Consider the following 12,029-nt stretch of genomic DNA (forward strand, 5'->3'; position numbering starts at 1 on the left):
TGGTTTGAACTTAAAAAAAAACAGTTTCGTGAAAGGTAATCAAATGTCCTACATACAGTTAATGATGAAAATATTAAAATAAAAGTCTCAAATGTTCTTTATTATATCTGAGACATTTTTTACAGAACCTAACTGGTAAATAAATCAAGGAATATTTTTAACATTAAAGATTTAATTTGGTCTTAGTACTTAGTCAAAAGAGTGTGCATTCCATCACTCCTATGTAAAAGAGTTAAATATTCTTGTGATGAGTGTGATCACCTAGTCTTTGGGCCTAAGAGTGCTATGGCGCTGTCCAAGGTATGGCAATGGACCTTTTTGCTTCAGTACAGGACTCTGAGAAGAAAGAAGAACAAGGTTCAAACAGAATACATTACCAGAAATGCAAGGCCCGTCATCTGTGGCCAACCAAAAGCAAACGAGTAAGAGCCAGGAGGGATGGAGACACCACACGTAAAGCAGTGATGTGTCTAAACACCGACCCCTTTTCAGTTTAATTTGTCTAATCCTATTAGATTAAACAAAACCCCATTTTAAGATCCTACTTATAATTGCATCTATTCTTCATGTTACCGATACTTTTTTGTGAACAGTAAGGCATTCTGGCAGCAGAGCTGCAGAACAAGCAATGATCACTACCCTATCAGCAATATTTTTAGGTGGATATTATTATAGTTGTTGTTAGATCTTTAAATGTATTTAAATTAGTTCACAATGAAGAAACGGTCACCAGAGAATAATGAGGCACTGAAAGGCTGCTCAAAGACCAATGACCGGGAAGTGCTCTGTGAACCCCATGGGAGGACATAGATGGACTGCGTGAGAGCGTTATAAGCTGCATCATTTTCTGTGTGAAAACCATCATAACAACCACAGCTGTAGCTGCTTCCCCTGTAACCAACCCTGGGTCGCAAGTGACTTGAAGCCTCTTCCTAACCTGAAGAAGACAGTCTCCTGGGCAGGTAACAAGGAGGAAGTGAGGTGCTTGCAGAGAGAGCTGAGGCTGAGGATCAGGGATGAGCGACGTGAAGGAGGTGTGGAAGGCTTTGAAGAACATCTGAGGCCATAAATAGTACAGTGACCGTTCAGTATAGGGTAACCATGACAAGACCAATGAGGTAAAGCTGTTTCTTCACTAGTGTGAAGAAGGGATTTCTGTTCGTCACCTGTATGCCCACCACCTGACACCTCTGAACAATCCAGGCTACCTCAGTTGCCCCAACTACTGCATATCAACCCCTTTAGCTGCAGTCACCACCCCCAACCCCAACCTCTGAATCACACCATTGCCCACCCACCACATCCAGCAACCTTCAGCTACTTTCAACTGTCATTCACAGCTGACCAGGTGAGGAAAACCTAAGGTGACCAGCAGGGAAAGGTTACAGGGCCTGATGGTCAACTGGTGCTGACGGTATACAGTAGTGCAGTTCATGGAGCAGTGATGTGGACTACTTGAGCACATAAACAGTCTGAGCAAGAGCCTGAGGCTGGAAAGGGGCCCAGTGTGTGGAAAATATCCTGCTTAGCTCCATTTCTCAAGTCAGGGTGGCAGTCAGATAAATAAATAATTATAAAGAAAACAATTACTGACCGGTTGCTCTGACTTCACATGTTCTGAGAGCCCTGAAAAGGCTGGTGCCTTTCTAGTTAGACTCTGTAAAAATCTTGAATATAAGCACTCAGTTTCTTAACCACTTCTCCTTAACAGGGTCGTGGCAGTCCAGAGCCTATCCTGGAATCACTGGTACGGTATGCTAGTCTATTGCAGGGTAGCCCCCCCCCCCCCCCTCACTCACACACACACACACACACACTCACACTCTCTCTCTCTACGGGCAGTTAAGTGTCATTTCATATGAAAGGCATGACTTTGAACTATAGAATGGGGCCCACTTCTGACACGGAGAGACCATGAAAACTCCACACAGTGCAAGTGGGATTCAGAGAACAGCCCAGGCCCTGTAAGACACCAACTGTACCCGCTGTGCCACCATGCCTCCACATTGGTTATAACTACGGTAAGAAACATTGCATTCATTTGTATTTGTTTATACAGTATGGAGTGGAGTGGTGCAGTGGAGAGTGCTGGTGCTGTCTGGGCTCTGATCGGTGGGTGGACAGAAAATCAAAATATTCTCTGAAACTGCTTGCACCAAGTGGGGTCGCAGTGAGCCAGAGCTTACCCCAGGGGACACACCAAGGAGAGGACACCAGGCCATCGCAAGGCACCCCAAGCAGGACTCGAACCCCAGACCCACCCGAGCGTAGGACCCGGCCAAACCCGCTGCACCACCGCACCCCCCGAGCTCAAACCATTGCTCAGAATGTCATTGTAGATCAAGTTCAAGGCACCTGCCACTATTGTTTTTCTTACTGTTATTGATCAGCAGTCACTGCTATTGGACACCCGACTCGAGCTACAAACACTGCGATGGAGAGTTGAATCAAGGCGGTCCTGAGCGCTTTTCGCGGACATTTGGGACACCGATCACGGGGAGAACGAGCACATGTTCAGAAAAACACCTGAAGCCCGCGTACTTGGACTATTTCCCTGTTAGTGTCTTTGTGTCCGACGCTGCACGAACGGTGACGCGTCTCTCCGCAGCGAGGGAGCCCTGCTGCGCACCACGTGGGAAGAGCGCGAGCGCTGCCATCACGACGCGCGAGCGCGGAGACACATCCGATCGGCGGTGCGCGGTGCCGCTCGTGGGCTCGCGTTGCTCTTTCTGCGCGTGACGCCTGGGAGGCTCTTCCGCTGCCCGCGCGCCTTCCCCTCCTGTCCTGATCGTCCGGCAGTGCTGCGCGACCATGGCGTGGCCGTGCATCAGCAGGGTGTGCTGCCTGGCGCGCTTCTGGAGCCAGTTGGACAGGTCCGACCTCTCGGTGCCGCTCAGCACCCAGAGCTACTCGGCCATCAGCGAGCCGGAGCCGGAGCCGGAGCACAGAGCCCCGAGGAGCGGGCGCGCTCCCGCTGCCGACCAGAGGACGTCGCGGGCCGGGAGAGACGCCGTGTTCGAAGCCCGCGACGAGTGCCGCCCCCCCGGGGGCCCTTTCCACTGCGTGACCCGCTACAAAGAGGACTTTCAGCCCTGGCCTGTTCCCAGGAAGGAGACCTTCCCCTGGATCGGCGAGGGCAGGAGGCACGAGCGTCTGCCGGAGGGTCCGCAGTATCCAGGGGACTCGGCCCAGGAGCCGGGAGGCACGGGAGCGCGCAGCACAAACGCCTACGGGTACGAGGGAGAGGGGAGGCAGGGAGGGAGGAGCTGCGATGGGCACAACTCAACTGGACACCTACTCACCTCGAGGTCCACACACCTGAACACCTACACACTTGGACATCAACACACCTGGATGACGTCTACACACTTGGACACCCACGCACCCGCACGGCACATGTCATTATCTAGACAGGTAATACGGTGGCGCAAGTGTGTGAACTGTGTGCTGCGTCAGTTAAAACTTAAGTTCCAGATTATATTATAAAGCATCTGCTTTGGGAATTTGTGTGTGGGCTGTCACATTCTTTTCGTGGGGAAATGAGGAAGAGCACAGGCAGTCAAAAACTACAGTCTCTCGAACCACGTTATTAAATCAGGTTAAACCCTATTAAACCCTGTCATTAAATCAGATGTGTGTGAGACTCTAAGGAGTTCATTGAGTCCACTGATGACATGTGATTTCTCCTGCAGAAGTGGGGAAAAATGAAGCCGTTCCCCAGGGGTACCTCAGTCCCCAGCACTTGCCTGGCCCTCTCCATGCTGAATTCCAGTGACATTTCCCCACAGGCGTCTCGCCCGGGTGGACGTCATCGCACCCCTAGTTTCGTGCCAAATCATTGCTCACCATCCTTTCAATAATGGGCCTGTCTGCCCAAACAAATTCCTGTGCCTCCATCCCCCAGCTCAGAGATGCTGTAAGGGGCTGTAAAAATGCCATTTTGTTTAAGAAATATTTCTCAGACAAATAACTGTGGAAACTTTTCACTCCGTGACAAATGTTACATTATTTTTGTTCATTTAGTTGATGTTTTTCTCTAAAGTGAATTACAATGTTAAGCTTCATAGAATGATTTAGCTGGGTAATTTTTTTTACTGGAGCAATTCTAGGGTAAGTACCTTGATCAAGCGTATTACAGCACCCTCCAAGTTCAGAGGCAGTGGCTTTAACCACTACACCACCATGCATCCAAAGAGCAAGCGCTACTGTGCCATGGTGCCAGGACTGGACTCATCTCGCTGATAACGGCTATGGCACAATATAGACGTGGAAAGAGTTTCCTTATTTGACTTCAAAACATATCGTAACACTTTTGACCATGCTGAGATTTTTCCTTCTTGATTTGACAAACATGTGTCTTACAGTTCCTGAGTGATGGGTTAGAATATCCTGTCTGTCTGTATGGCTTTTCTCCTCATCCAAAGGCACATTGCAGGGGAACCTCTAATTGTATAGTTGCCTTTACTGTGTGTATGTGAGTGATTGTGTGCATTTGTAGCCCAGCTGGTGCCCTGAGCTTCCTGCAACTGGCTCAAGACCACTTGCGCTCTGATTTGGACAAGTTTTTTTCAGAAAACAGTTGAATGGACGGACATTTTCTGACCAAATTAACAGAGCCTGGCACATGCCAACTTTCCAGGTTTAACTCATAGGGGATCTAAATCTGCTGTTTTACCTGTGAGAGAATGTACTAAATCTGAATTGCCTCAATAAAATAGCTTTTTAAATGGGGAACATTTAAATTTGTGACTTTTAGGTTTTAAAAATATCTTCTAAACAGTATCAGTAAAAACAATACCTTTGAAACCATAAAATACAATAATTCACCTTCTAGTGAAGGTAATACATTACTGAAAGCCACTTTGTAAGGTTAATTCTTGTAACTCAAAGATGTAAATACCATTATTTTCAATAGTAAACATGCTGGTGTTCTTGAGCCCCAAGACTGACACCAATATGTGCTAAAATATCATGAAATGCCATTAAAATGGACACATTTACTTAGAGTTAATGATACTTGTCACAACATATAAAACGCACTTCCCTTTTATTAATTACTACAGCGCTGCCTGAAAGTATGTGAACCCTATAGGGATGCTCATTATTGCTGTATAAAACATTACAATAAAGTTATAAAATCTTAAAATAAACTGATAAAATGAATAAATGATTACGATTTACACACCTGACTACTTACCTACTTGGTTTAACTTTCACTTTTTTTGCATCTGCACTTTTACCATTTTTCTGCTACACATGATTTCCTCTAAAGCAACATATTGAATTTGTCATTAGACACCTATTATGTCTGATGACAAAGACTAGTTCTCTTTAAATAACCATTTTGTGGTAAAACTAAGAGACACAAGTACTTCACATACTTTCAAGCAGTGTTGTACATGATATTGTGTGTACATGTGCCACGCTTTTCCTTATTTTCATTTATTTTCACTCCACTCTGGCTCACAGGCAAGAGCATCGGCCCTGGATGGGAGCGAGACCCCCAAAGCTGGCTCAGAAAGAACCCGTAAACATGAGCTCCACCATGACTGAGTTCCGACCTGAGACCAGTTACCAGGCTGCCTTCAGCGGAGACACCTTCAAACAGATGGAGATACTGCAGGTAGACCCAACTGGAGGCCAGCGACACCGCCTACCTGAGAGGCCACAGCTCAGACATGGGGCCAGAGGAGAGGTGAGCACTATACTGGATTCTCCCCATAAAGGTCTTTCACAACACTAAGAATCTCCATTTACCTGATTCTTGGGGCCACATGTTATTCTGTCAGTGCTGTTCTTTGATTCTTAATGTCAAATTTATTGATACCTGGTTCCTTCTAGATGCTGAAGAACAAACATCTGTCAGAAGTATTTCAAGAGCAGATGTGTTGGCTGCAGTATTGTTGCACAGTGAGGTGATTTGAGTAAGAGCAGAGAAGCTAGACAGAGGTCACCTTGGGAACTTGCGCGTTGAGAACCATGCAAGTCTCTCTCCGTAGGCGTAGATTATAGAATAAAAATCAGTGTTGTACATTACAGCATCACTCAGTATCCAAGTCATACAAGGTATAGTGCGTCTGCTGCGCTTGACTTCAACAAATGCCATACAGAGAATCATAATTCCAAGCAGCTGCAGGAAAGTGGGCATGGTGCTGCAAACAGTGGCAGAAGGTTCGAAGCTTAGAAAGGGGCTGAACGTCTCTTTGCTTTTTTTAAACTTACAAAAGGCATTTGTGCAAGGTATTCTAGATTAGAGGATGCATTAGGGCCAAATTTCATTCAAAACTGCATCCTGATCACAGTCATAACTCAATATGGACAAGGTTGTGTAAAGTATAGTATCAGTCTCCATTTTGCTTATAATTTAAAGACGATGAGCTAGAATGTCAGGAGGTACTGGTGCATCCTGTTCCCGTGTGCTGCTGCTTTGCCTCGGGCCTTAAGAGTAGCACATATATAGGCAGTGGTAGCCCACAAGGCCCGTATTAGTAAGGACAGAAGCATGAACAGCTGTGTTGTCAGATGTAGACAGTGTTATTTTACATGTCTTTATCTTGTGACCTTTTCTGGATCGGGGCTTTGTCGTGGTGGAAGGGCTTGCGTGATCTAGTGATTTCCAGAGCTGTATCGTCGGGAGCAGTATGGTCCTGATAGGGTCTCCCAAGGCGAACAGGTCTGGAGTGAAGATCCAGATTAACACGATCCAAAAATCCCCATGAAAGAGATTAAAAGTGCAACGCGTACCCTGCCTGGAATAGGGTCACTGGGACCTGCCCCTGGAGCCAAGCCTGGGGGTAGTGTTCCTGGGCAAGTGCCTGGTGGCCGGGCAGCCCACGTAACCTGGACAAGCTCAGCCCAAAAATGCAACGTGGGGGGGCCATGTGGGCCCACCACCCGCAACGTCCAATATAGGGTTTGAGTGCAATGCCTGTCAGGCAGCAGGAGGGGGCAGGGTGGCGCATGGCGTTGCAGACCCTCACAGCAGAAACTGGCTCTTGGCACGCGGAATGTCACCTCACTTTGGGGAAAGGAGCCGGAACTAGTGCAGGAAGTTGAGAGATACCAGCTAGATATAGCTGGGTTCACCTCCACTCACAGTGTTGGCTCTGGAACCAAACTTCTCGGTAGGGGGTGGTCTCTCTTCTACTCAGGAGTTGCACAGGGTGAGAGGCGCCGGGCAGGTGTGGAGATACTCACAAGCCCCCGGCTGGCTGCCATGCAGTTGGAGTTTATTCCAGTGGACGAGAGGGTCGCCTCAATGCGACTTAAGGTTGCAGAGAGGAAAACTTTGACTGTTGTGTGTGCTTATGCACCAAACAGCAGTTCAGAGTGTCCAACTTTCTTGGAGAGAGTGGGTGGGGTTCTGGACAGGGCCCCACCTACAGACCCCGTAGTCCTGCTGGGGGACTTCAACGCTCACGTTGGCAATGACTGGTAAATCTGGTGGGGGGTGATTGGGAAGAACGGCTTGCCCGACCTAAACCCAAATGATGAAATGTTATTGGACTTCTGTGCTAGTCATGGTTTGTCCATAACAAACACCATGTTCGAACACAAGGATGCTTATAAGTGTACTTGGTACCAGAGCTCCTTGGGCCAAAGGTTAATGATTGACTTGGTAGTCGTTTCACCTGACTCGAGGCCACATGTCCTGGATACTCGGATGAAGAGAGGCGTTGAGCTGTCAACCGATCCCCATCTGATGGTGAGCTGGATCAGGTGGCAAGGAGAACTGATGGATGGACTTAGTAGACCCAAGCGTATAGTGAGGGTGTGCTGGGAACGACTGTCAGAGGACCCTGTCCGGAATGATTTTAACTCCTACCTCCGTGAGAACTTCTCTCAGGTCCCGGAGGAGGTAAGGGACATTACATTACATTTACATTTTATTTACACACATGGAGTCTGAATGGACCCTGTTCAAAACCTCCGTTGTGGAAGCAGCCAGGCGCAACTGTGGCCAAAAGCTTGTGGGTGCTAGTCACGGCGGCAACCCAAGAACCCGCTGGTGGACACCGGTAATGAGGGAAGCCATCAAGCTGAAGAAGGAGGCCTTTAGGGCCTGGTTGGCTCTGAGGACTCCTGACTCAGCAGATAGGTACCAGCAGGCAAAAAAGGTGGCAGCCGCTGTGGTTGCAGAAGCAAAATCTGGAGCATGGGAGGAATTTGGAGAGACTATGGAAAATGACTTTCTGGAGAACCATCCAGCAGCTCAAGAGGGGTTGGAGGAGGAGCTTCATTCAAGCTGTGCTCAGCAAAGGTGGAGAAACTCTGACCTCAGATGAGGACATTGTTGGGAGGTGGAAGGAGAACTTTGAGGAACTCCTAAACCCTAGAGATATGGGGGTCAGGGCCAGGGGCTTCCAGGGTATCAGAGTCCATTTCCCTGGTTGAAGTCACTGAGGTAGTTGGAAAGCTTCACAGCGGCAAAGCACCGGGGGTGGATGAGATTCGCCTGGAACTGCTTAAGGCCCTGGATGTTGTGGGGCTGTCATGGCTGATACGCCTCTGCAATATTGCATGGACCTTGCAGACAGTGCCTTTGGATTGGCAAACTGGGGTGGTGGTCCCTACCTTTAAGAAAGGGGACTGGAGAGTGTGTGCCAACTATCGGGGTATCACACCTCTCAGCCTTCCTGGGAAAGTCTATACCAGGGTACTGGAAAGGAGGCTCCAGCTGATAGTTTAACCTCAGATTGAAGAGGAACAGTGCGGATTCTGTCCTGGCCATGGGACAGTGGACTAGCTTTTCACCATTTCACAGATAATTGAGGGGGCATGCGAGTTTGCAATCCAGTGTATATGTTTTGTGGACCTGGAGAAGGCTTACGACCGTGTTCCCAGGGAAATTCTGTGGGAGGTGCTTAGGGAGTATGGGGTGCCAGGGCCACTACTGCGGGTCATTCGGACTCTGTACACACGGAGCGAGAGTTGTGTCCGCATACTCGGCATTAAGTCAAGCCCGTTCAATGTGGGTGTTGGACTCCACCAAGGTTGTGCTTTGTCTCCACTCCTGTTTGTGGTTTTCATGGACAGGATATCAAGGTGCAGCCAAGGTCAGGAGGACATTCTATGTGGGGGCCGGAAGGTGATGTATCTGCTTTTTGCAGATGATGTTGTCCTTTTGGCACCATCACATGCATGCCTCCAGCACGCACTGGAACGGTTTGCAGCCGAGTGTGAATGTTGGTATGAGGATCAGCACCTCTAAGTCTGAGTCCGTGGTTCTCTCACAGAAAAGGATGGCATGCCCCCTTCAGCTAAGGGGAGAGAATTTGCCCCTAGGTGGAGGAGTTTAAGTATCTTGGGGTCTTGTTCACGAGTGAGGGGAGAAGGGAGCGTGGGATCAGCTGCAGGCTGGGAGCAGTGGCAGCAGTAATGCGATCGCTGTACCAGACTGTAGTTGTGAAGAGGGAGCTGAGCCATAAGGCAAAGCTCTCGATTCATCGGTCAATCTATGTCTCTATCCTCACCTATGATCATGAACTCTGGGTAACGACCGAAAGAATAGGATCGCGGATACAAGCAGCTGAAATGAGTTTTCTCCGCAGGGTGGTGGGACTCACTCTCTGTGATAGGGTGAGGAATTCGGACATCTAGGAGCTCAGAGTAGAGCCGCTACTCTTCCGCATTGAGAGGAGCCAGTTGAGGTGGTTCGGGCATCTGGTAAGGGTGCCCCCTGGGTGCCTCCCTTTGGAGGTATACCAGGCACAGCCAACTGGAATGAGGCCCCGAAGTTGGCCCGGGACCCGCTGGAGAGACTATATCTCCCAGTTGGCCTGGGAGCGGCTGGGGACCCAGGGCTGAGCTGGAGGAAATTGCGTGGGACAAGATGTCTGGGCTACCCCCTTCTCCCTATTGCCACTGTAACCCTAGCTGGACAAGCAGTCAAGAAAATGGAATGGAATAGAATTTATCTTGTGAAGTAAGTGAAATTCCAATCCAATTCTTGGATGCAGCTAAGTGAAGCCAGAATTTAAGCAGTATCATTGCATAGCACACTTTCTGAAAATCAGCCCTTTGAGCAAGTCAAAAGAACAGATTTAAAGTGAGTGCGCTGTCCCTGCAGTGCAGGTGCTGAAATTTGGCCAGACCAGCAGTTTTACAGTTATACTAATTTACAGTCTGATTTATTCATTCATACACACTGGGCTTGGGAGCAGGAAACAACATTGTTCTAGTGCTACATTTTTGCATTTTTTCTCCTGAAACAACTATTTTGAAAACAATATATGGGGATTAGAAGTCATAGTGGTTCAGGACACAAACTTAGTGCCCAAACTAAGTTTATAGAATCCACTAATGTAACTCTGTGTCCTGCTCCCAGAGTTCTCATGTTCATGTCACAGAGACCCTTTCTCTTTTGCTACAGTGCTCCTTACTCCCACCAGCCAGTAAGTCTCATCGCATGGAGGAGTGCTTTTGTATCTCTATGTGATTTTGAGGGAAGCATGCTTGGCCACCCACGCAAACTACTACTCGCGATTTCATGATGAAAGAGCTGAATAAAGAAAAAAAAATTCCATAAAGACTAAATTTCACCCCTATACTTCACACCAGCTATTATTTAACACACAGGAAAATTGCAAAAGATGTGGTGGAAGAGTTGGTTAAAATAATGCCTTTCTCTCATTTTTTTTAGGAACAGGTAGTTAAAACCAAGCTGTCACCTAATTCCTCTGCCATCTTTCAAAGTGGTTCCAGAATCTTCAACATATGATTGAGTCCTCGTGGCAAAAACAAGGAAACTATGTTTTTATTTTCAGTCCCTTCAAGACAACTATGCAAAGGAAAACGTTTCAAATGATTCCATTACAGCTGAAACAGCAGTGTCGTACACTAAAAAGTTGTGCGAATAGCTGGGGAAAAGGGTTTTCCATTTAAAATGGAGGGAACAAATGTGCATGTTTTAAATTAATTTAAAGCCAGATTATTTTTCCAGTTTCTAATATATTAACATAGTGGCTGCCCTGTAAGTTTTCTGTGTGTATTTGTGAAAAAATGCACAAAATATTACTTGGAATAAGACATGTTTGGTACAGTCCATCCCATTTCAATAACAGCTTGTCCTAAGCAGGGTCTCAGTGAACCAGAGCCTATCCCATATGCTTTGAATGCAAGACTGACTGGATGGGATGCCAGTCAAATCACAGCATTGCCACACTCGCTCACCCATCAAGGGCAATTTAGCATATGTCTTTGGACTATGGAAGGAAACTGGAAACCCACACAGATGTGGGAAGAACATGCTCTCCAATGAACAACTCCACACAGACTGAGCAGGGGAATCAAACACACGTTTGTTTGGTGCTGTGAGACAGCAACACTACTGACTGCACCCCAGTACCACCGTTATATAGTTTTTAAAGTAAGTCGAGTTACTAAGCGTATGCACAAATCAGTTTTAACACTGACAGCAAGTTAGCCCTTCTGTCTACTAGTTTTTTATTTCAGGACAGAACAAACTGGACCTACCTACCTTTAATAAACGAAAATAAAACTGAAAATGTAAATATTGTATAGTTTTCTGTTTGAGGTATGTTTCTAAATCCATAATTTAAAATAAAAAGTCTCAAAGTCTTAGTGTCTGCCTTCTTTACACACATTTGTACTGCTATACACTATTGAGCAACAAAGTAGAATATCCAGATTATTCTTTCCTCATCTAATACTTACATAAAAAAAAAGTTTCAAAAATGCTGGTGTACATGTGCTGTCCTACTGGAGGAACATCCTGCCCTCTGACTTCAGTATTCTGAAAAGCTGCTTTATTAATGGGTCAGCCACTAATCTCCATAAATCCGGCTGGAAAAGGGGGACTTTTTAATTTAAAGTGAAAGCAGCACGCAAGGCACGATTATCCTGATAACCTCATCTACGCTTGTAAACAGAGTGAGGTTTGGTAGGCTATCATACTTGACTGCGGATCAGGAATGGTCAGTACTGAAAAGCTGCTCCCCTCATCCTCAATACACCTCCAGCTGAAACACTGGGAAACTACCTGTGCACATCTGTCATCACCACATGCC

At 47.1% G+C, this 12,029-nt stretch overlaps 1 protein-coding gene across 2 annotated transcripts; it reads left to right on the forward strand.

Moving 5' to 3' along the window:
* The first annotated feature begins 2,665 nt into the window (after positions 1–2,665).
* Positions 2,666–11,457, forward strand: map6d1 (MAP6 domain containing 1). Of its 2 annotated transcripts, XM_029250047.1 has the most exons (3): positions 2,669–3,233; positions 5,470–5,695; positions 10,643–11,457. In XM_029250047.1, exons 1-3 carry the CDS (start codon positions 2,812–2,814, stop codon positions 10,718–10,720), a joined length of 726 nt encoding a protein of 241 aa, XP_029105880.1. In that variant the 5' UTR covers positions 2,669–2,811; the 3' UTR covers positions 10,721–11,457. The 2 variants fall into 2 exon arrangements, with proteins under 2 accessions (XP_029105881.1, XP_029105880.1); XM_029250048.1 differs by lacking the exon at positions 10,643–11,457 and having other exon boundaries at positions 2,666–3,414; positions 5,470–5,638.
* The last annotated feature ends 572 nt before the right edge of the window (positions 11,458–12,029 follow it).

Source organism: Scleropages formosus, chromosome 3, assembly GCF_900964775.1.
Source record: "Scleropages formosus chromosome 3, fSclFor1.1, whole genome shotgun sequence".
NCBI classification, from domain to species: Eukaryota; Metazoa; Chordata; class Actinopteri; order Osteoglossiformes; family Osteoglossidae; genus Scleropages; species Scleropages formosus.